Source organism: Alligator mississippiensis, chromosome 9 (assembly GCF_030867095.1).
Source record: "Alligator mississippiensis isolate rAllMis1 chromosome 9, rAllMis1, whole genome shotgun sequence".
NCBI classification, from domain to species: Eukaryota; Metazoa; Chordata; order Crocodylia; family Alligatoridae; genus Alligator; species Alligator mississippiensis.
In genome coordinates this window covers 48,282,048-48,307,932 of record NC_081832.1, presented here as the reverse complement: position 1 = coordinate 48,307,932, position 25,885 = coordinate 48,282,048, and the positions used below count along the sequence as shown (strand labels likewise).

Genomic DNA, 25,885 nt, shown 5'->3' with positions numbered 1-25,885 from the left:
ATTTCATGAGAAAGAAGCAAAATCTCTACACTTGCATTTTGTTCTTTGGTGGTAGAGTCTGGGGGGGTTTCTGCTGGTTTCATTTCACTATCTCCTTGAATGACAGAGGCCAAGCCAACCAAAGCCATCTGTCAGCATAACTGGGTGCAGGGTAGGGGTGAGTGGGGGTTGATCCTTTCACACCCCAACATAGGTATGTAGCCAACATAGATATACAGGTAAAATTTGTAGCATCTTGGACACACTTGCATTTGATTTCATCTTGGACACACTTGCTCATTTTTTTCTGAATAGTTACAAGATGTAAATGTACAATGCTGAGGTTACAGCTCTTTTTTTTTTTTTTTTGGCCAAGTAATTAGAATGGCTTAGTAAACAGTATGTTGTCCTACAGATCAGCTAACTCTTGTAGTTGAGTCTTATTAGAAAGAATGCTTTTGAATGTGGCACTTAACCATCTCTATGCTTTAGAAAAGCTGGTTAATTGATCCACTGTTTTATTCAGTGAACATAAGATGGGCTACAGAGAACCGTGTAGTCAGAGGAAAGCCAGTCAATCACCACAGGGTTCATTTTCAGACAAGCACAGACCTGTGTAACTCTAAGGCTGAAAGCCAGTATTCAGTTCCACTCCCAGAAAAGTCAACGAAACCAATTCTTAGTTAAATGATTTCATCACTGCACCAAATGCCGAGTTACTGGCCATCATATAATGATTACAGGCAGCATCCAATACAGCACAGAAACCATAGTACTCTTGTATAGCAGAGCTTCGGGCCCAGTCCAGACAGGCAGTGAATCCCTCCTGTGATAAAAAGTAATCAGATAAATCCAGAGTCAGATTAAATTGAGTAAGTGCTGAAAAGCCTTGTTATGTAATAAAGCTATTGTACCATAACCAAGATAAACCATCACAGAATGCTATTCACAACTCCAACTGTACTCCAGATCCAGAGATGCCATGAAATCTGCCAGTGACCTGATTGTTGCTAATCTGTTTTACGTGGGAGATGCTAAAACACTATGGTACTGGGCCTCGATGCAAACTAAAATGAGATGGATAGAAGGGATGAGAATTAGTGTGCGCGAAGAGTGCTAAACAGCTTGCAGGATCAGACCATGGAGTTTAGGCTTGAGTTGGAGGAATTAAAACTTCTTGTTCTTCTTTATCTTCCCTGCCCCCAAGTCCCCAAATCTGATATATTTAAGAAATCATTTTTATTAAGTTGCATCCCATTCTTTTCTGTTTCACAGATTATTGGTACAGGGATTGTTGCCAGCACAGAAACAACCTTGAGAAATGTACTCCAGATATTTTTGCTTGTTCGGCATGTGGCTTTTTCTTCCAACTCAAAGGTAAGTTTTCTTATGATGCAATTGCCTGAGTTGTTATTGATAACTGTGAGCATGTCATGGTCCAGATTACAGCTCCCCTTCCATAGATCTCAGGAGAGCAGGCTGGGTCATCCCAAGGGCTAGTATAGCCTGTACAGTTCTCTTAGGCATGGTGGCACTGCCCTTCCTTACCTGGTCAAGCCCTAGATAGATTACAGTTTTGTATAACTTTCACTAGGAAATCTGAAACCATCACTTAAAGTTAGGAAGGTCTGTGAACTTAACTTATGCTCAGTTTTCAGGGAGGGTCTAGTAATATATAATAAGATAACATTTGCTTTGAGACTTTGGGTTCTTTTCAGATTTTAAACCCATAGGAAGCTTCAGGGGGAATGAAACCCATCCATATAAGAACTGAAGATAAAGCTCCACCGAAACTTCAGGAACCAACCTGATGCACTTCACGCTGCTTACCCCTGGGTATCCTTTGGCACTGGGAGTATTTTCATGCCTTGCATGTTGCAATGTATACCTTTGTAATGGGATGTAGAATACCATCAAACCAGAATTAGCTGCTCACAAATACAGCTGGTAACATGTCACATCCATGTTGCAGAAGTGTAATTGTACACATATAAGGCCACCCACTTACACTGAGACATTAAAGCACGGTGGAATGTGACCTAGCTGTGCCTGATTAGCTGGGTATAGATAGTTATTAGGACTATGCAAAGCTTTGGTCACTGATTGGATACGGAGGAGATTTGGCCTGATTCGGCAGCCTCCAAATCGATTCAGAGAGATTCGGAGAGATTCGATGATTTGGCCATAGACACAGCTTTATATGGTTTTTCTATGTACCTTGAGGTACCAGGCACAGCTCATGAATACTAAGATGATGGGGGCAGATGGAGCATCCCACAGGAGCACGGGGGAGTCCCCTACACTCTCGGCAGTAGACCCCCCCCCTACCCCCTGGCTCAAAGACTGGTGCCTCTTGGGTATGGAGGGGCACCCGGGGTCCCCCCATGGCTGATTGCTGAGCCAGAGGGACATGAGGGGGGGGTCCCTGCATATTCCCTAGCGGACCCAAGAGTGGACCGGAAGTACTTCTGGTCAACTTCCAGGTCCACCACCGAGCACTCGAGGGGACCCCCCCACTCCCATGGGATGCTCCATCTGCCCCACCATCTCAGCCGCCTCTGTCCTCACGAGCCACACCTGGTACCTCGAGGTATGTAGAAAAAACAAATAAAGCTGTGTCTATGGCCGAATTGCTGATTCTGTGAATCAGAATTCAATCTTCAGATTCAGCTGAATCAAATTAGGACAGTGATCCAAATCAGTGAATCAAATCACTGTCCCCTGAATCAGGCTGAATCCAAATCTTAATCGAATATTGCCCACTTCACACACCGCTAATAGTTATCTGTTGAAGGTATTTATCTGACCCTTTTCACCTGAGTGTCTGGCATGCACTATTGATTTATCTTCATAGCCCCCATGTCAGATTTATTGCCTCCTACAGAATGCTGAATTTGACATCAACAGCAACCATAGATCTGAACCAAAACTTTACATCTTAAATCCTCTGGACCAAGAAGTTTGACTTGATTCCCTTGTCTGGCTATGGAAGCTCAGATCCATTTCTGATCTCACAGCCACAGGATGAAATGCAGCAGCTTGCCTTAGCCAGTGTTACTTGCTTGGCTCAATGCTAAGAAGCTCTGGCATTGGTTGCTATCTGCCCCTCCCAAACCAATTTTTCCAGAGGCTTAAGGTAATGTTCCTTTTTTACTGCTGATATTAGCTGCAGGCACACTCCGTCTGACATTGGAAGTTTGCCACTAAATAATAGCAAGTAAAGTAGAAAACATTTCTAGGAAATTAGTAAACAGGAGGAGCTGATGGCTTGAAGCACAGCTTAATATACTCATAAAGTGACAGTGGAAAGAAAAAAATGTGTATTAATGTATGTGTTTCATAATGGAGGATGCAGTTTTAGATGCTGAAGTTAAAAGGCACTGCCTAGGATGCCATTCCATTTGCTCTATAGCAGGCATTCTTAGAAATGTCTAAATTACCCTAAATGCTAAGATGTCAAACCCTCTGCTCCAAATGACTGGGAAGGCCACATGATCAATAAAGCGACTGCAATACAACTAGCTTCACTTAAGCTTGCTAGAGGGCAAGAGATCTGCAGAGGGCATCAGGTGCTGACAAAGCCTGAGGCACTTAGTAAACTCACTAATATGTTAGAACAGCTATAGAGAAGCTTAGCACTTAACCTGTAGATGACACAAAGGAATTGCTTGAGTCCTCTTCAGCATTCTGACTTCTACCTGCCCTACGTTTTTATGCTGCTATCCATCTATTCCCCAAGAATAGCCAACTGGTTAGAACTCTAACCTGGGATGCAGGTAACCTAAGGTAAAGTCCCTGCTCTTTCTAGAGTTAGTATTTAATGGTGTCCCACAGGACAAGTGAGTTGGGTTTCCTTCTGGAGTTGGGTCTCCTTCTCTGTGTAGTATATCACATTCTGTGAAACATTCACAGCAATAGCAAAGTCCTTAGTGAACCTCATGAGTAGTGAAACAACCCTTCCTTTTCAGGAGTTGAAGGTAGGATCTGGAGCAGATCAGACCTATTATGTCATTGTAGGTCTTATTGCCAGCCAAAGGTCACAGATACGAAAAACCCCAACAGATGATTACCCAAATCTATTCAATATTCTTTTTTTTATTTAATACTTATTCCTGCATAGAAATGCAACAAGACACCACAGGTTTACCTGGTCTGGCACATATTTTCACAGCTGTAGAATGTCTCTGAGATCCTTCTGCAGAGTACAGGAGTATTTACTTCATACGCAGGAGCACAGGTCATTGTGAAAACATTACCTTAAGACATCGTCCTTTTCTGCAATTTTCCCATTGAGAATGAAGTGCAGTTCAAGATCTCTGTCTTCAATCTTTCATGTTGGCCCTGGCTACTGAAGAGATCATCTCTCTCCCTCTAGCCATGGTCTCCTATGAGAGCTATATTGTACTTGAATTAAGAAACTATAGATAACTAAGAATTTAAGACCAAGCAAGTCCTGTAGGGAGAAAACATAGGCATGTTGTATATAGACAGAGGTAAAGTGCCTAGTCCTGAAAGATTCTGAGCATAAAAAGTCAACAGGATGGGTTCCCATAACATGGCTAGGAGACATTTTCCCAGTTGGACCAAGCCAATACCTATCTGTCCCAGAAGAGAAAAGAACAGCCACCACCATCCTCTGTTAGAGTTAAATGAAGCCCTAAATAATAGTGCCCTTTTTGTGCTAAAATACATTTCCACATTCAGAGAGAGGTAGTTATCCATGTTAGCCTGAAGTCAAGCAGAAGGCAGGGCAGGGTAGCACCTTATGAACTAACTCATTTAGAGAGACATGAGCTTTCATAGGTATCAGCCTTCTTCATCAGATGCATGGCATCTGTAAGTAGCATACAGTAATAATCACAACAGCTAATATCATGAAATAGTATAGCTCCTACACTGAAATATGTCACATGATAACAGATGGCCATAACCTTTAAATACATTTGGGCCTGTATCGTGTGTGGATAACAAATCCATAACAAAATTATGATTAAATATTCTTAGGCCTCAGATTTGTCAGATCCTCTGCAGTCTTTAAGTGCCTAATTTATCCTGACAAAGTAGCTATAGCCTACAAGAACTCTTGCCTCTTACAACAAGTTAGGCACCTTATACACAACCTTTCATGTTTGGGTCATGAAAGACACCCAGCTCTTGTCACCATGGTACAAAGTGAAAGGACCTGTTGATTCTTTTTATAAGTTACAAGCTCTTTGTGTCAGAGACCATCTCGCTATTCTTGTACAGAACCTGGCATCAAGGGACCCTGGTCTCTGACTGATATGCTACTACCTGCAAACCAGTAAAATACTGGGGGAAATTATTACAGTTTAGAGAGATGCTCATGTACTATGGTCTTGGCCTTTAGTCTAAGAACCTGAATCATCATTAAAAAGCCATGAGCAAAATGTAGCTGTCAACATGTGACTGGTTACTGGCTCATAATGAGGTTTTCTTTAGTAGCATGTTCCATAATCAACTATTCTTCACCAAAACCATGGCAAAACGGTTAAACTTAGAGTTGTTTCATTAATGTACTGATTTGCCCCAGTCTACCTCTTCCACACAAATTAAATAGCAGTATCAAGTGTGACTGCCTTCAGTAATGTCAAAATTAGTGTTTTTTGGAGTTCCTGTTTGATTGTTTATATATGTGCAAATGACAGGGTTTCAGCTACTCAGAAAATGTGCCCAGCATGTCGTGCCACATGTAACAAGACCTATTTGTATTTTAGAAGGTGCACGCTGGGTCAAAAGACTGACGGTGACTTGCACAGCAGTGACACAACATCCCTCCCTGGCTTTGAGAACCTCACAATGGGATACAACAAATATCTCAGGCCATACTTTGGTGGTATGTCAGATGAACATTTAATCTCTGATAATGGAAAGGTTGTAAACTGTTCTCCATGACAGCTATGGACAGGACAAGAAGTAGTGGCCTTCAATTGCAACAAAGTGCATTTAGGTTGGATATCACAGGAAAATGTTATAACTGTAAGGACATCTAAGAACTGGTAGAAATTAACTATTGTGGAATCCCCCTCCTGATGGTTTATAAAATAAGGTTAGATATCTGTCAGGAATGGTTTAGTTATAGTTGATCCTGCTTTAGGGAAGGGAACTTGAGGTCCCTTTCAGCCCTATTTTCTAATATTTTACAAAAGAAGGTATATAGTCAGTAATGTTTATGTAGAAGGAATAAATGTTGCATGGGTATTGTTTAGCATGAACCTGTTTGAATTTTACCAGTTTACCTGTTTACATTATCATGTACCTGCCTTCACTTAAATCCATCCAACTCTGTTTTCTATTTGTATTTAACCGGAAATTACTGCAAGAGAAACTGTTTGTGGAATAAAGAACATGAAGCTCAGAAGTTTCAGTACCTCAGCATAAGGTCTGGCAAATGAGATATCCTGGGCTAAATTCTGCTGTTAATACCATGCCACCCCTTTGCTTAGAATTTGCCCCTGTGGTGTGTTTTTCTTAATTGGCATCAGTTTTAGAAGTATCATTCCGGATGCAAATGAACTAAGCCAGGTTCCTTGGCTGGTTGAACAGTTGCATTTTTCTTTCTGCAAAACTCTTTCCTGTTTAACCCCAGTCTTGGGGGAACTTTTTTCCATTGTGGAACTGAATTGGTTAATTTCTAATGAGCTGTCTATAGGTTATGCCTTAGATTTTGAGAAAAAAAATTAGAAACAAAAAATCACAACTAGCTGCTATTATAACTTTTTATGTCTCATAATATTATTAGGCTTGCTAACATTTTTTAGCTTGATCTTCTTTTATCCTTCTATCTCTGGTGATAAATCTCTGATACAATGAAATAACATGCAGTAATGATTGCGATGTCTGATACCAAGTAATAGGACAAATTCTTCATTGAAATATGTCACATGGAGCACACGGCTACAAGCTACAAGACAGAATTTTAAATCCATTTGTGCCTGTCAGCATGTAGATAACAAATTCATAACAAATTGGGTAAAATTTTTAGGATTCAGGTTCCTAAGTTACCTACAGTTGAGATCCTCTGAGATACTTAGGTGCCTACACCTCATTCATTTAAATAGGAAGAAAATCCCTGAATGTCTTTGAGGTACTGTTCCTAAATAACTGTTGAACATGGGTTCTAGGTCACCGAAGTCCTTTTGAAAGTTTTACATTTTATATAGTATCGTTAGACAACTGGAGAAACAGATTGTAGAGAACTAAGAATTTAAGACCAAGCAAGTCCTGTAAGGAGAAAACATAGGCATGTTGTATATAGATAGGGGTAAAGTGCCTAGTCCTGAAAGACTGAGTATAAAAAAATCCTGCTGATTTTCTGGTGCTCAACATTGCTCAGGATTATGTCCCCGCTCTCTAGGCCCAGTTTTGTAGGCCTTCACAAAACTTACAGCAAGCCCAATGGATGGGAAGTAATGTTAAGGAATGTTTCTGATCTGATGAATAAAATAATGATCACATTCATAATGATATTATGAAGAAAATAATCAGCTCTATTAGTGCATCATTTTAAAGTAATCCTCTTATTTAAAAAGAAATAAACAAAAAGTGAGTGAGCTGTTTTATAGTGACAAGCTGTCATCTCCTAGGGTAGAGCTGCCCTCTTGTGGTGAATTTTAGGTTTAATTCTAGAAAAGATCAGTTGCCCTTCCAAGATATGTGACCTTGATGTTAATATAAAAGTAAGTGTGTGTGTGTGTGTGTGTGTGTGTGTGTGTGTGTGTGTGTGCGTGCGTGTGTGTGTGTGTGTGTGTGAGAGAGAGAGAGAGAGAGGGAGAGAGAGAGAGTAACAGATAACTGGACTGGATGAAAGGGAGTTTCAGTTTTGCCCCAGGAGAAAGGCAAAGAGAGAAGCTTTCCAAGACTGGGGCCTGGCAAAGTTCTCTGCAACTACTCCCTTTGTCCTCTGTATGTGTGCAGTTAGGAGGAAGAACAAGCTGAATACCACATTATTAAAAAAAACATAACGTTACGTCTGCTGGCAAACAATAGCTCACTGGAACACTGTGTTTGTTCACTGTAAAAGGTTTCCTTAGATCCTCCTTGGCTGGCATTTGGCTGTGAATGTGGAGGGAATCGGCACTCCAAAAGGAGGAAAGGGCCCCCAGCACTGGTCTCCATGCTAACTCCAAGCAGTCATTTTCAGTTAATAGTATTGTTTACTTGAAAGTAATAGCAGTTGATTGGAGCTGCAAAGGATGAGATACTCAAATCTCTTATAAATCCCTAAATGATCAGGTTTTATGCAGGTGTCCCACAAATAATTGTAAGAGGCAAAATCCCAACTTTCTGCACTGAGGGACAGAAGGAAGCACCAGCAGCACTCTTCCTGAGTCCAGTGCAGCAGTCAGAGAGAAGTAAAGCCAGGACCTCCACTGTGTTGCATTCAGGACAGGCTGTGTGAATTGCGGTCCCCATAGCTATTCCTGCCTCTAGTTCTTTCTCACCCTGGATGCACCTTCATGAGACACTTACTGCAGTGCACAGTAATATATTAGCATCAAGGTCATATATCTTGGAAGGGCAACTGATCTTTTCTAGAATTAAACCTAAAATTCACTCTGGGTGCGTCTACACGAGACCCTGTGGGCATGAACCGTGACACAACACTACTGCCCAGTAGTAACAAGCTACTGCACAGTGTCACTAGGCAACCATGCCGGGATGCTAGTACTTGGTTATGTGAGTACTAAATAACTGCACAGTAACAACTGCGCAGTGGGCAGCTTGTATAGATGCCCCCTCTGTGACTCTTGGTAAATCACTTAATCTCTCCATTATTCAGTTTTCTGAGTCTGAGAAATGAGGATGAAGCTGGTCATTCTTACCTACTTCTGCAGAGTGCTTTGAAATCTATCCATGAAAAGTACCATTAAGCAGCTAAGCATTTTTACCATTACATGTGTGTGAGCACATTCCTAGTGAGCCACTGCCTGCTCAGGGTCAGACAACCACATTTAGAATCAGGATGAAACTTTACCCCACGGTCAAGACTGGCATGGACTGTGAGGGTTTTGCCTTCCTCTGTAGGCAGAACATGATCCTCTTCTTTGGAACTCTCAAGTGTTTTTAGGAGACTATTTCCTGTCCTAGTGGTGGCAGGACATTAACAGAGCCTTCATCCTCCTGGTTTACCTGTGGCAGGTTAGAGGGTTGGTACTTGAGGGCAATGTACCTGATCTTTTCACAACAGAGCTGCTCGTGTTTAGATAGATAGGGATGAACCTGCCTTAAGATAGGTCCCTTCAAGCCCTACTTTTCTATTATTCTGTGGTGGCTCATGCATATAGCCAACATTATTGCATCTTAAGATTTCCCCTGCTGAGGCTACCAAAGACTTCTATCTGCAGCCCAGATGTAAGCTTTTGATTGGCTTTTGAAAATCTCCTGCTCACGTCTGGTCTAGGTTTTGGGTCAGTGGCAACTAGGGATCATCACATATGTAAAATTAGAATGGGGCCAATGAACTTCCATGCAGGATTGAGGGCTCATTACTTTAATTGGATGCCCAAAGCTTTCTATTGCTTTCACTTTTTGCTTCTTTCTAATCTCATCTTTTCTGTCCCTCTCCAGGAGACCCTGTTCAAATAGCAATGAGCCTGGACGTTGCAAGTATTTCTAGTATTTCAGAGAGTGACATGGTAAGTGACATAATCTGAATTAAATATAGGGGTGAATGAAGTAAGCTGAATGTAGCTGCCCTGAAGGGGATCTGACCTTGAGGCACCAGAGTTCAGGGCCAACATATTTAAAAGTGATTAGAGATCTTGCATGCCTGTTCTTGAGTGCTCATTGTGACTCAGCCACAGACTTCAGGTGAGTCTCTTGGGCCTAGATCCAGAGACGAAATTTGACCTAGTGATGCTCACCTCATTATCTCACTCATTGCCACACCTAATGTTTAGGTGTCTGACTCTACAAGTGAAATTCAAAAACTCAGGTAAAGTACTTAGGAATAGGATTCATGAGAGCCAGCCCACTGACGGAGGGTGTTTAAGATAGCCAACAGGTAATGCCAAAGAGTATGATATGTCAAAAATCCCCCATTAGTCTCAGACAGAAGTGCCTAACCCTCAGCTAGGTTCCTTTGTGAGACCAGGATTCACAAGCATTATGTCTTTGGGACCAAAGTTAAAGAATGGGTGGAAAGCAGGTCTCTCTCAAAGACATACACAGACACTAAGCCCAATCAATATCCTGATGATTAGGGTACTTGTCTGGAAATTAGATGTGGGTTTAAACCCTCTCCAGCTGAGAGAGGCATTGGACCCAGTTCTCCCATTTCATTGATGAGTGTTCTGACCACTGAGTTGTCCCATAGAAGGTGAGTGTTGGCAGCATTACCACCCTGTTTCTGAGTGAAAATCATCATGGCTGGTGTGTTTATTGTTCAACTCAGTACTGTTGGTGTGTGTTAGGTGAGCACACCTACCAGATATGGGACTTAAGTGGGAGGATACCTAGTTAACAGGTACTGAGAGGCCTTAAGCATGAGATCAATGTCTGGATAGTCAGCAGTCAGGATGGCATGAGCAGTAGTGGAATTTAAGGGGCTGTAGTAACTTTACTGGCAAAAAATTAAACAACTAGAGAGGGAGTTTGTGCATGAGATTATGGGAAGTACATTTCTAAATTCCATATCACTGTAGTTCAGACATACCCCCCTGCTGCCTTCATGTCTCAGCTCATCAACTTCAAGGAGACTGTGGGCACGTCTACATATGCCCCTGACTGCGCAGTTGGCACTGTGCAGTCATTTAGTATTTGCTTTGGCTAGTACTGAACAGTCCCAACAGCACACAGATCCTTTTCAACCCTACTGTGCAATACCAACGAGCTACTGTGCAGTAGCTCATTGCTACTGAGCAGCAGTAGTGGCATCACAGTTAGTGCCTTCTGATGTTATGTCACTGTAGCAATGAGCTACATCACCCTAGCTCATCACTACAGCAACACGGCGTCTCATGTAGACGCACCCTGTAAGAACAAAATGTATTATTAGCTATGAAATTCTCAGAGAGTGAGGTAATAATAGCCTATCATTTCTAAGCTAAACAGGAATGGCAAAAAGAGCTCGATTGAGACTCAGCCATTTTTATAACCCAAGTCCCTTTGAAATGACTCGGGTTGGCTGTCCAAAATGATGGCGCCCAAACCTGTGATTTTTGGACAATACCCACTTTAGACACCAAGCTTTGGACACTCCCACCCCCCTACCCCCCATCCCATTTGTAGCATTTAATCTCGCTTTCCCTTTCCCTTGAAGCATCCCCTTTAGTCGTTTAGAAATGGCATTGCACATTCTTCTAGAAGAAGCCAACTCCAATCCTTCTTTTCAGCTTGGAGATGATAGGGGAGTAAAGTGGGTTAAAGCTGAGCAGTCTCTGGAAACCAGAGGGCTTGCAAGACTGCCATCCCTAGGGAAAATAGAAAAGGAAACTAACCAGAAGGAATTTTCCTTATGCAGACTTTTCTGGTCCATTCCTATTATCAAAGGCTGAGAACCTTTTTATTTCATGAGTTTAGTTGCTGAAAAGTACAGTTGGGGGTCAACCAAAACTATTCCTTTCTGAGATTTTTAAACAAGCAGTTTGACTTTCTGTTTTGAAATTTGGGTTCCTTTAATTTTTAATAAGGTTTTCAACCCATGCCTCTGCACCTCCTCCACTCCTCCTCACCACCACCATGATAAATAAAGTATGTCATTGGACATTCTTTTTTCTGGTTTCTCAGTTTGGCCACTGAACCAAAAAAATCAATTATTCGCACAGCTCTAATTAAAGGCCCTTGTAAAATAGCCCCATATTACAGTAGTTTTCTCCTCACCATCCTGCCCAAATTCCCCTGGTGTCAAGAAGAACATTACAGAGGCATGCTCTATAGCTAGATAAATAATTGAAATGACCCCAAGGTTTTCACCTTCATCATCAGTATTAATAATTCAGTGCACAGAAACTCATAGAAGTGCATCATTTCATTCACTTAAGTGGTGAAATAGGACATCTTTTTTTTTCTCCTAACAATTTGGGCATAAAATTTGAAGAGTAAAGATAATATGATGATATCTGATATTTATTTGGCACCGTTTACACCAAAACACATTAAAAAATTTATACTAAATCATAAGGAATTCCTCCCCAACCACAGAAATGCAGTCTGTAGCATGGTAGCAGCTTAATGCTGCACAGCACTACTACACAACAGTTTTTGTTAGTCCATAACTACCAAGTCCAGACCAGAACTTAGAGACAACCTTTGCAGAAATACCAGGCCTCACAAACTGCATTTGACTGGGGACTACTTAAGGGTCCTATCTGTGTCCAGAAGGCTTAGTAAAGACTTACTTTGTATTCTTTGCACCTGAGCTCAGCTTCTTGCTTTGTCAGAGGGCAGTATAAGAATATTTCAATCAACCTGAAATGTCTGGGGGCTTTCAAACAGACTAGATAGCAAAGCCAAGATGAACTATGACTGGAAACTGTGATTAAATTTCCTTCTCCTGCAAGACAGGCTTTGGAGTTGTTCATCTACCTAAATTTTTTACCTAAACTGAAACCTTTGCTCACCAGACTAAGACTACCGTTACTACTGAGTTATGTGACACTTCCAAAGAACAGCATTATTCTACTCACCACCATTGGGCCCTCTCTATAGCATTTGGGGGGTAATCTTTTTAGCAGGCTTGCCACAAATTAGTCCCACACCCTCCATGTCCCTTCACCTGGACAATCTACCGTTCTATTTTCTGTTCCTTGCCCTGTGTTCTCTGTCTAATCTGCTGCCCTACTTTTTGCTCCCTGCCCTATCTGCCACTGTATTGTCTGTCCCCTCACTAATCTGCCAGGTGCCACACACACACTCTGCCTGTGTCCCAGTTCTATATTTTGTATATATTGCACAATACCCTTGAGTGTCATAAACAAATGATGGACTTCCAGTAGAGTGAATAGTTTAAATTCAGGTGACTACATTGTTTATTGAACTTTAAGTCTTGATGTAAGACTAAATAAGTTGCAGTTGCTTATCTGCTTTCCCTAATTTTGGCTATCTGTATGTTTCATGATCATATATCTATATGGTACCTATACCATTTTGGAAGAAATATCATGGCTGAATTTTAATATGAAATTGATTTCACATGTGGCCTGAAGTAATCCAGTCAACCTTTCTGTTTTATCCGCTGCAAAATGGGGCTGTGATACTTACTGACTCCTTAAACAGTTTAAGGTTTTGGTGAAAAGCATAATAGAAATCTAAGTAGTATAGTAGTATGTTAGTACCTACTGTTTTCAAAGAAAACATGCAGGGATATCAGTAACAGAAATAAGTTATGCAAACATAATTAATGAAGGTTATAAATAAAATCTACCACTGTTGTCCTGTACGTTCTAAGCTGAGTTTTTAGCTGTTAAAATTATATATAAGCTATCTTTTGCACTATTTCCATAACCTTTGGGAAAGACAACAATTAGTACTGATTATGACTGAGACAGCGCTTTTGGTATCAAAGAAAAATACATGGCTAGATTTTGAAGACTATGGTTCAACCACATGAATGAGTTTATTTCTTAGAAACTGGACATTAACACCTTCATATTGCTGTTACTGAGTATCTTCTTGTGTCTTTCTTTCTTCTTTAGGACTACACTGCTACAATATACCTGCGGCAGCGATGGACAGATCCCCGCCTAGTTTTTCACGGCAACAAGAGCTTCACTCTGGATGCCCGTCTGGTGGAATTCCTCTGGGTACCTGACACATATATAGTGGAGTCCAAAAGGTCTTTTCTGCATGATGTAACAGTGGGGAATCGCCTGATAAGATTATTCTCTAATGGCACTGTCCTGTATGCCTTAAGGTAAGTCAGTGTGCTGTTGGGGACCAATAGATTATTAAATGACATGAGACCAGAATGTATGTAGCCTGGTGTATGATTTATGGTTAATAAGAGCTCTGGGATCAAAAGGCCTCCAATTTTTATGTTACTTTATCTCACCCTCACAGCCACCACAGTTAAGCTGTCAGTTATATGTCTCGTCATAATATCTGGGAATCCTGTTTAAGGATCAGGGCCCCCTATTGTGTCATTGTACAGACCAACAGCATCTGATATGGTACTTGACCAGAGAGCTTACAAACATGATATAACAGGTGGACAAAACTATCAGATCTAAGCAGCCAGTGGGAAGACAATAAAACAAAAAATAAATCAATTAAGCATACGTCTACAAGCCTTGGTAACCAGCAGGTATGATTTGTAGGGATCAGGGCACATGGTCCTTTAGCTAACACCACTGGTGCCTTATGCTGCTAAATTTCCCACACACCTAGGATCCTTATTTACACCATAGAACTCCTGAGCAATGCCGATTAGGCCATGATCAGAATTTGTACCTTAGTGGTACCTCTCTGGTTCTATCAGTCTATTCACTTCCAAAGTCAGTTATCTAAAAGACATAACTCTGTTATCTGTTATAAAAATAGAGAGATTCTACAGCATGCTTTTATTGAAACCCTTCTACACTCTCTCCCTTTGTAGAATCACAACTACTGTTGCATGTAACATGGACCTGTCAAAATACCCCATGGACACTCAGATGTGTAAACTGCAGCTGGAAAGCTGTAAGTATAACATTCTACAGAAGACTGAAAATATTTCCCTGGCTCATTTTAAACATGTTTATTCATATGTAGGTGTCCATTTCAAATATTTGACTTCAGCTAATGTAGTCTTCTCGAAATGCACTTTTGTCCCTGCAAATATGGAAATATTTCAAGAGGAAAACAACTCATCTCAATTCCTCAAATGAATAGGATCATTATTACATGGCATACAATGTACCTGTCACCCTAGTCCCCAGGTGTAGTCCACACCAATTGGGATGACAGTAAATAGTATCTTCTCCCAAAGGCTAACAGATATTTCAATCTTTCACCTAAAGAATTAAAGTATAGCATCTTTCTCCAGCTTTTAAGTATATTACTTCAGGGACTGTGCTTTGGTACAGCAGGTGTACAATAGGACCCAGCTTTTCAAAAGATCATTCAGTTACCATCCATGCCACATGCCATTTGCACTAGGCAAGCCACGTTTGTGTTTGTGCTCAGGCCTGTCTCTACCTTGAGTGTACATGTTAAAAAATGCCCTTGAGCAAGACAGACACGTGCACTTGTGAAAATTAAAAAGGAATGGCTAAGGCAAAATTTGGCTGTAAGAGTATAATGACTGACTTGATTGTTTTCCATAGTAATAGATATGTCAGTTACTGATGAATTAAGCAAATGCATTGCAAATACTTTCACTGACTTGTAATGGGCATTGTCTACATAACTAAGAAAGTCCCACATCTACAGTTAGCTGGTATCCTTAATGGAATACTGAGTGCTCTGCTTGCAATGTTGCTTCTAATTCTGCCTCGGGAATAAACAATGGACTTTTGTCTTCAGTGCACTCGGCCAAGCATCTTTCACATGTGCCAGAGAGGTAGGAGGTGATGTATTAAAGGTTTGTTGCTTGCTGAAGCTAAAGTCTGTCCTAACTCAGGAAGGAACAGGATGAGCTTACTCATCTGTGCCCTTTGTCACAGTAACATAAATAATGACAAGTGTGGGGACCCAATTCTGCAACTGTTGTATGAACAGGGCTGTCAAAATACACCGGGGACACCCCTTCTGGATCAGGAATTCCGGAGAAGGACTGTTTCTTGGTTATTTAATCTCAGTGGCCAAGATATTGCAAAACTGAACAAGAGACAATTACCCAGTCATCAAATAATAGTTTCCAGAAGAGCTTAGAGCACCAAAAGGTTTTCACAAATACAATATAGCTTTCAAGAAGGAATATTTCTGCTTCAGAGTCTCAAGAGGCCAAATATCTCTTGTGTAGACAGGCCTTTTTCTCAGTCTTTGTGCACTTGGACATATCCATAACTGAGGAAGGGAACATCCCTCAGATGCAACAACTCATGAATATCTCAATACAGTTAAAGACTTGCCCAAATAATGCAAGAACAAAAACAGTGGGAGCTGCCACCCAACCTGTAATGGAAGCTCTGTTCATACTTCCCAGCTCACTGTCTCAAACTGCGCATCTTTCATCCGTCTTCCCTGAGTGTTCCTTAAATACAGCATTTGAAACAATGTCTCTGAGCTGCACTTCAAGAGGAACAAGGCACCAGTCCCATCACAAAAAAGGAGGACATGAACAGTACAGTCTTTCTTGCTGCTATACTTCTGAATCCCTGAAAAAAAGCATCAGCCGTCTCCCATTTAATGTCACAAAAGGAACTGTCTGGAATCTCATTATTTAAAGACCAGGTTTGACTTGCCAGTTACTAGAACAGTGTTCCTATGGAAGCGCATATTATTTTCACATTAAAATCATATTAGTTCATCATGATTAACTTTATTACAAAGAATAGCACCTGAAATAATAATGATTGGCCTCTTCTTTTCAAGTGTAGCTGATTTCAGCCTTTTTTAAAAGTAATTGGGCCCTACGTCATGCTCAGTTGCTGTATAATTCCAGTGAAATTACATGCACATTGCCAACTAGAGATTTCATTAGGATAAATGCCTGGAATTAATGCTATTTAAATATATGCCAGACGAATTAACAACCATCTATCATTTATTATAAAGTTTCCCTCAGTAACCACAATTGTCATTATTACAAAACTGCCAGAAACTTTGAAAAGTCACATGCCTAAGATTTGTACCCTGGGAATCAGGCCCTGTGCACATAATTGAAGAGCACATCAGATGCAAGCACCAGTAATTTGTGTCTAATAGAAAACACAATTAGACAAACAACAGAGTTGAAAGTAGGTTTATTTTTCCTAAAAGACATGAACTGGTGGCTATCAGCATGAGAGTCACCAGTCATTTTTCATATCCTGACATTAATTAAAAGAATCAAATTAATGAGAGTAATGGGCCTGTTTACCAAATTAGTGTGACTTGTTTGAGCTGGATGGCTACTAAGCAGCAAATTCAGGTTATTGCAAAAATGGCTCATTTCAATTTGTGGCCATTTAAATTATTTAAATAATTCCTTTAATTATTAAATTATTGTATTGTGATTATTAGACTATTTAAATTAAAACATTTAGCTAATTGTTATTTAAATGCCCAGGGCCAGAATTTTAGCTAGCGTGAGCAGCTATGGTGATGTGCACCATCTTAAGACTTAGTGGGCTCTTCTACACGTGACACTATGTCACCAGAGTGACGCACTATGGTGATGTAGCATCAGCAGGCACAAACTGTGATGCCAATGCTATATTGCCAAAGCAACAAACTACCTCGCTATAGTGTGTCACTACAGCAACATAGCTACTAAATATAACTGTGCATCACCAAGACAGTGCAGTAACAGCTGTTACTGCTCTGTCATTTAGTGCTTCCTAAAGCAAGTACTAAATGACAGCCCAGTAACAACTGCTCCATAGGGTGCACATGTAGACACACCCAGCTTGGACCCACTGTTTTCACGGAAGGGAGTTCAGCTTCAAAATCAGTGGGAAAGGGTATATCTATATGGTACAACCAAAGGCAACACCATGCAGACACCCACCTTTATGTACAGTAGCCCTGGACCTGGAAACAGTGTAGCCACATCAGCTCAGCAGGGAACCTGGCCTAATTAGCACTTTTGGAAAGCAGGGCTTATTTCTCCATGCACAACATTGTGCTAACATAGATATTGTACTTCTGGTTCTAGATATAATATATTCAGAGCTGACTCAGGGCATCTGTGCCAGATACTTCCATATACTATGTAGACAGCCATGAGAACATAGCATGACAACATAGGAGAATAGCTATATTTATAACAGTTTAGCAATTCCATATACAAGCTCATACAAAATCCTAAAGGAAAAGAAAATCTATCCTAAAATTTGATGTTCAAAAAAGGCCTGGTCAAGTTTGATTCCAGATCTCTGGGAAGGGGTAGGTACACCAGTGTGTCACTGTTTGTTTTTATCAGCTCATCCACTGTGATGCCGTACGATGGAAGTAATTATGCCTTACAATCATTTCAAATACTTATCTACGTGCTTTCAAACAATTTAGGGCCGAGAAAAGTTTCCTCATTTTTAAAAATGTTAGAATTTTTTTTTTTAAATATTGAATGCAAATAAAGCAAAATGGGAACTGATACTCCACTGCCTCACATGCAAGTTTGCCATTACCCTATGCAAATTTCAATCTAAATTTGATCCATTAGAGTAAAAACATGATTACTCCAAACCTGTCCATTTTAGCTAACAGTTTAAAGTCATGACACAATTTGTGTCCATCTGATACCCAGAACGCCATAGCTGAACATTTCTGAGTCTCTCCAACAGAGGGCAGTATGACAAAAATGCACTGGTTGGTTCATAACAGTAATGAATATATTTTTTATGATCTCTGCAGGGGGATATGATGGAAATGATGTAGTGTTCACTTGGCTGAGGGGAAATGATTCAGTCCGAGGCCTGGAAAATCTCCGTCTGTCTCAGTACACTGTGGAACGTTATTATACCCTAGTCACAAGGTCCCAGCAGGAAACAGGTAAAGCAGGGAACTGGAACCTCAAAAATGTGTATGTCATAAGTATCTATCATTTTTTCTTCCCTCTATGCAGCAACATCTTTTGAGCTGAGAGGACCTAAGCAGTGAACTCTTAGCAGACCTAGCTCTGTTGGAGAACAGACAGTAGCATCTCTTCAACAAGAATAAGGGATGTGTCAGGTGGCAAAATCAAATTCATTCAAGATGGCCTGTAACAAGTGGAAAATATGGGGTTTGTTACCTGCCTGAAATCCAATTGATATAGTTTCATTTTATTGCATCAAACCCATAGATCCTGCTTCCATGTCTGCAAACTATAACTATTGCACTGGGTATTCCAGATAACATGCACAATAACTGCGATCAAAACTAACATATTAAACATTCCTTGGTTTCTAAAAGATGCTTCTATGTTGATGAAATGAGGCTGCATTATTTGTAGTCCATTTTATTTCTCAGGTGGCATACCTGCCGATCTGTATTGTCACATCATATATGTGATGATGAAGAGAAAAAAAATCCATCCTCAAGTGACTAGATTTTCAAAATGAACCATGTTCCAGAGTGCTGAACAAGAAAGGCTGAAGTGTTTTCAGCATCCAGGTTTTTGACAATCTGTATTCAGATCCTACCAAGATATGGCCTCACAGTCTTTCTTTAAAAGGGGATTTGTATTTAAGAGTACAACTATAAAAAACCATGCAAACTGCTACACAGCTTGTGTTCCAACTGTGGTGATTCGTGTTTACCAGGAATAACCTTCTGTCTAGAATGCTATACAATACATAGATGCCTATAGACGCTAAATAATACATGCATTTTACCTTATCATTTGAAGCATGTGTTGCAGCAGTTCTATGGTACAGGAAAAACTTGGAGTCCCTGAGCACAGTCTCCAGACCAGCTGTAACATCAAAGACAACTTCTGTTTTCCCTGGTTTTAGAACTATACCACATGATGTTTCCATTTCCTGCCAGCCTCATAAGTTCAAACAAGAGATCAAGTTTCTGTGGGCTGTTATTAAGCCACAGCACCAAATCCCTCACCATCCTTGATTTTTAACGTAGTGATTTATTGTACCAAGCATGTTAACGTAGCCTTAAAGTCATTATGGACCAGATCCTTAGCCAATGCAAATTAATACTGCACCATGGAAAGCCATGGACCTATATCAATTTACAGCATGTGAAGAGTTTGTCCTTAGATAAACATGTCATTGAGGCCCTATTCATTTATAGGGTTGCTGTCAGATCATGCTTAGCCTGAGACGTAGCATTTCTGAGAAATAAAATCTCCACAGCACCAGAACATTAGAAAAATGTCTCTATCTCTTTATATTTTTATTTCTTTTTCCTCCTTGTTTTAACATTCTGGTGTTTAAATGCCAAATACTTACCTCCTGCAGTGTTTTCAACTCAGGTACTACACCCTCAGCTAGCTGCATGACAAACTGACTAAACACGAAGTAGACTGGGCGCCATCAAGCAGTTACCAAGCAGCATGAATTGATCCTGTAGATTTATTATAGTGGAGTAGTACCCATAGGCCTTCTAGGTAAATGGAAAGTCCACTGTTCCCTTTAGTGAGCAGTGAATCAGACTTTTAACCTGACAACATCCCTGTGAAGTATCAGCTCTTCTCTAGGCTATGGAAGAGCACTAAGAAAGAACAGATTCAGGTTGAAAACCTGTAACAAGCTGCATGATAACTTAAATACTTTTTGCTGGGGTGTATTGTTAACTTACATTATATGTTGTTCTTGTTTAAGAAATGGCTATATACTGTTAAATAAAAGATAAGTGGGGCCAGATCACCAGATGACAGCTTGATCTCTGCTATGTCTGAATCCTTCTCAGCCCGGATGGAAATCTTACTTTCCTGGCATTTGTCATCACTTTCCCAATAGGCAATTACCCAAGACTGATTCTGCACTTTGAACTGCGAAGAAATGTCCTTTACTTCATTTTGGAGACCTACGTCCCTTCTACTCTGCTTGTCATCTTGTCCTGGGTGTCTTTTTGGATCAGCCTGGATTCAGTTCCTGCAAGAACCTGCATTGGTGAGCTGCTGTTTGTAGAAGGGCACTTCAGGCACAGACAGACAGGTGGCCTCTGATGTTCAGCAAAATTACAGCTTTCCTTAGGCTAGCCAGGAAATAAATAGCAATAAGCAAAGAGGGCCTAATCAAGCTTCTGTTTTGATACATGGAGGAGAGCCAGATGAGAAGCATAAGGCACATGGAGGAGTATGTTTTTGTTGTTGAAAGTTTTCCCTTCTGTTCACCAAAACTCTGAAGGGCCAGGGTTCCATGTCGATACAGAAAACAAGGTACATCCTGCCCCGCCACATCTGGCTTGTCTCCACCTACCAAGATTCCTACACCGGGGTTATCATCACAAGAAGTCACATTAGGTTAGATAGTGCACATGCACCTTCTCCCAGCAAGGGCATTTTTGCAGCACCTGGAGATAAAACAAAAGGAGCCCAGTTCCTATTGCAACTATGCTAAAGAGATAGAGCAGGAAAGGGTCTGGCGATTTATACAAACACATAATCTGTATGTGATTGGGGCCCTTCTCAAGGGTTGATGGCTGCACTTTTTGCTGTCTCCATCTGTGCAAAGTTCCCAAAACAGGAGTAGGTGAAAGATTTGGATTTGTAAGGTGTTCAGCTCCCTGTGCAAACAACACCACAATGAGCACAAGAATCTAGTACTGTATTTCCTGCAGTGCCAATGAAATGCTTTCCCATGGTATACGAAGATATTTATTTCCCTGCCTTACAGGAGTGACAACTGTGCTGTCGATGACAACTCTGATGATTGGCTCTCGGACCTCACTATCTAAAACTAACTGTTTCATAAAAGCCATTGACGTTTACCTTGGTATCTGCTTCAGTTTTGTTTTTGGTGCCCTGGTGGAATATGCTGTTGCTCACTACAGTTCATCACAAAAATGTGCAACACAAGAACCTCAACAGGTATGAGCTGTCTTAAGGAGTAAGGTCATGCTTGATCAACAAGAGTTGGTACTCAAGAACTGGCTATCCAGTAGTCTTCCTATTAACAGAATAATAACTGCGTGACTGTTTTGTTTTTGTTTTATTACTTATTTCTGTGGTGAGCATAAAAACCAGTTTGTCAGTCACATAACATGAATCCTCATTAGCACTGTTTCCCTTTTATCCTGCAACTGTGAAGCAGACTGTTTCCCAGGAGCTTCCATAAATTAAGTAGGGCTGGGCAAGCTTAGTGTTTGGACAGGAGACCTACAAGTAATGTTTTGGTGCTTCATGACAGTGGGGTATGATTGAGAAGAATGGCTCTTGCTGCATGTCTAGATTTCATGTGTAACAGCAGCATCAACCTGGAGCATTGACAGGGGCAAAACCTTTAGGTACAATGCACAGGCTTCTGCCACTTTGGCCCTTAATCAACAGCAGTGGTAATCTCTAATCCAGAAAGGGATTCAAGTCACCTGGCCACTATAGCAAAATCATCAGCCTTGAGTTGGTGAATGTTGGACATCTGAGAATGGGATTCATAAAGCCAGCAATCCTAGTGGGGACCTGTCTAAAATAACAAGTAGGAGACCCAGAGGGGAGTGGAATGTCATAAATCTCAGGGGTCTCTAGAACATATGTACCCAACTCTGGGCTTCACAGAGGGTCTCCCTAAAGTTAGGCACCTAAGTCAGCATGAAGGAGGAATCAGTCATTTATTTCAAAACTCAGCCAGGAGGAATTAGGCACCTAAATCCTATATCCATTTGTGTATCTAGTCCTTATTCTGTTGGGAGCAGCCACCAAAGGGAAGAAGATGCACTGAGCCAGGGTATACCCAAATCCCACCCTCTAACACTGAATGCATTCTGTAATCTTCCAGGGATCTACAAAGGAGTATTGCAAAGAAACTGAAGATGTTAACATCATTGACATCCTCAACAGCTCTGACTCCAACTATAAGCGGAGCATAAGTTTTACTAGCATTGAGATCTCCAGTGATAATGTCAACTATGGTGATCTAACCAGGAAGACCCATGACAAGATTAAGTTTGCTTTGAGGAACAAAATGCACAGGATCATCAACTATTTCACTATTCAGAATCCCAGCAATGTTGATCATTACTCAAAATTGTTCTTCCCTTTATTTTTCATGCTGGTCAATGTGTTTTATTGGGCTTATTATCTTTACTTTTAAAAAAATGTCATTTTTTGTTCTGACACTGCAAAGATGTAGGAATCCTGTTATTGCTACAGTGTACCTATGCATTAACCTCACTGAAGTGAACACAAAACAAAATGTTTTGTGGTGTTGCCTGTATTGCTAAAAAGAAGCATGATAACATGTGTGGTTACTATTCATTACTGTACAGAAATATCAGTACTTCATCATTTGTGGCTGCTACTCTGGTCTCCCCATCACAGTTTTATCAAGTCTCTGTGCTGGGGCCCAGTGCTACAAATGTACTTTCCAATGCAGCGCATCCCAGTGCCCATGATCTAATCTGTGTGGAAGCTTAAGCAAGAGAGCTGAAGTACTAGGATGATGACAAACCATGACAGTTACTGGAAAAGTTTGAGATCAGCTTTATCGAAATGCCTAATTTAGATCCTCAAGAGCATTTTAGATTTTATTTTTATTTTGTGTTTCCAAGAAAAAAAAGTAATAGGGGAACTGTCACTGCTGCCTCAATAGCTCTTTCTGTTCAAGCAACAAAAAGTAAAGGAGCATTAGTGAGATGATTATAGAAAGAAGCAGGTCTGTCATACTGACTTTCCTTATTTAAGGGTGCAAGGCTGTGCTAGAGCACTGAGCTCCTGCAGGTTGAGACAAACATACCTTTATTCCTTGCTGCCCCTTAATTAATCCCAGTCTTATCCCTGAAGGAAAACAAAGCATTTCACAAGTCAAAGACCAATGCATGTTCCTTAGCACTTCAGAAATGAGGAATGCCATGTAGCAAATGCATGTCTTTGCTTTGTAACCAACATTTTTGCCCTGCTCCTTGGGCATGTCTACATGTGCCCCCTACAGCACAGTTATTACTGCACCTCATTGATACAGCAACGTAGCATTGGCCAGCCCAAACTGTGATGCCAACACTATGTCACCATAGCAACGAGATACGTCACTAGCACATCGCTATAGCGACAGAGTTCTGTGTAAATGCGCCTCTTGGGTTTCATTTCAATACAGGTCTGCTGTGGTCTAGTGTGAGTCAGTGACTTTCCTCTCTAAACAACCCTATTCATCCCACAGAGCAGCCCTGCTTCAGCTTTTGCTGCCCCCAGACAATCCCTGCCTTACAAATTGTATACAAGGGCATCCAGCTCATCCCATCTCCCAGCTATGCTGACTCAGGTCTGGGGTGGCCAGGTCCAGGCCCACACAGCAGGAGCTTCCACTCCCACATTCTCCACCCCTTGCAGCCCAGCAGCCACTGAGAGGCACAGGCAGGACCGTGCAACTGTGAGCCGCACAGCTGGCAGTAGCAGCTGGGCATGGAGGGGGGTGGGGAGCAGAGGCCCCCACAAAGTGAGCCCAGGCATGGCCCCAGTCCCAGAGCCCTCAAACCCAAGCCAGCACAACTGGGGGTGGTGGGGGGGCACTCTCCTGCCCTGCTGCTGCTGACCACCAACTCAGCTAAGCTTGGCCTTCTCTGGCAGCCTGCTGGGAGGTGTGCAAGAGTGCCCCTAACCTGCCAGCCTTGACTAGTGCAGGCAGCCTCACCCCCAAATGGCAAATGTGTGTTGTGTTTGCTCCCAACCTAACCTAGGGCATTTAGAGCAAAGCACAAAACTTAGATCACTTCTGCCTTGGGCTTTTTGAACATCTGTACCTAGCCTAAAATTGGACCCTACACATCCTGCCCCCCCCACCAATATGTGTGCACCAGTCTATTTGGGCAAGTCTATCTTGTACATGCCCCCTGTAACCTGGATGTACGTACCAAGATGAGATTGTACCTGAGCAGTTTGTGCATGCTGACACCACTCATCTGCACTAAAATGTGCTCTTCATGCAATAACGTATACCTATGACAAATTGCTTACACATACAAACTGAAAAGATGGGGAATAAAGAAAGATACAAGGTTCAGTCCACTTTGCAAACTGTAATTTTCTAGTCTTTCTAGTTGCCAATAAAAGCTTAAGCCTAAAGTATAAATGCTCAAAAAGCAAGGATTAAATGAAAATAACCCAAAATATGTATTTAAAATGCTTGAGAGAATCGGATATATATTTTTGAATTCTTAGGCTGGCAATCCCATTTCTATCCTTGAAGAGAAGGCCAAACAGCACAATAAGTAAATCAGAAAGATGTTTAATCACAATAAGGATTACCTCTTCCTGCCTTTAAAAAAAAAGGTTTTCTTGTTCCCTGGAATTACATTGAATAAGCTCTCAAATGCTTCTATTCTTTGTTTGATTACCTGAACAACAGTCTTTTCCTTTGTTGTTTAGCTTCTACAGCATATGTCAGTCATAAAGTTTTTTATACTTAATTTTAGTATGAATCTTTTCTTGTTTTACTTAATATAATGACTGAAAAACCTAAATGGGATGATTAAAATAAATATTGTTGGGAGAAATTAGTTTTGTTGTAACTGAGTAACAAAATTAGAATAAATTGATTGAAAATCAGTGGAAGAAGTCTGGGGGTATGTCTACATGTGATATTAATGCAATGAAATGAACTCTGGTGTAATTCACACTTGGGTGCATGTGTAAATGCTGCCAGCCTGGAGCTGCTCCCTCCCAGGTCAACATGCTGCAGAGGCAGCCAGCTGGGCAGCCAGCCCCAGTCACCATCTACACATGCATTGCAATGGAGTAATTAAGGCCTACAGTGGAGTTAATTAGTTTACTCTTACCTAATAGAGGAGCACATGTAGACAGTGATGCTTTACTATGAAGCTAACTAGTCACCTCCGCAGTGAAACATCTCATGTAGATGCACCCTGGGTTAACAATACTGTCTTTAAGAACAATGTTTGGACCCCTGTTTCATAGCAGAAAAACTTGAAGTCAAATTAAAGTGCCACCCTTAACAACCACTCATAATTCCTTCATTTCAACAATGTTTAAAGTCAGGAAACTGAAATAAAACAAAGCAGCAGATAAAAACTTTGTACTTTAAAATCACCTCAGATTGACTGCTGAAAGTTAGTCATGTATTATTGCTGAGCTAAGTCTCTCTTGAATATTTTACTTTGGAAGCCAAACATATTTCACAGGTAATTTGGTTTGGAAAGTGGGCCAGATATTTCTGTAAATCAGACCATTGCCTTCAATGTCCCAAGCTGCCTATTGTTCATGTTGGAAATACCT

At 41.0% G+C, this 25,885-nt stretch overlaps 1 protein-coding gene across 1 annotated transcript in view; it reads left to right on the top strand.

Annotated features, from left to right (window-relative positions):
* GABRP (gamma-aminobutyric acid type A receptor subunit pi) overlaps positions 1 to 25,198 on the top strand; it is a 39,897-nt gene extending 14,699 nt beyond the window's left edge. The window contains exons 2-10 of the mRNA XM_006269701.3: positions 1,255 to 1,356; positions 5,715 to 5,833; positions 9,568 to 9,635; positions 13,635 to 13,852; positions 14,534 to 14,616; positions 18,415 to 18,552; positions 20,460 to 20,612; positions 21,339 to 21,532; positions 22,437 to 25,198. Of these exons, the coding sequence (XP_006269763.2) occupies positions 1,301 to 1,356; positions 5,715 to 5,833; positions 9,568 to 9,635; positions 13,635 to 13,852; positions 14,534 to 14,616; positions 18,415 to 18,552; positions 20,460 to 20,612; positions 21,339 to 21,532; positions 22,437 to 22,751 (1,344 nt within the window). The 5' untranslated portion in view covers positions 1,255 to 1,300 and the 3' untranslated portion in view covers positions 22,752 to 25,198. The remainder of the gene's footprint in view (positions 1 to 1,254; positions 1,357 to 5,714; positions 5,834 to 9,567; positions 9,636 to 13,634; positions 13,853 to 14,533; positions 14,617 to 18,414; positions 18,553 to 20,459; positions 20,613 to 21,338; positions 21,533 to 22,436) is intronic.
* The last annotated feature ends 687 nt before the right edge of the window (positions 25,199 to 25,885 follow it).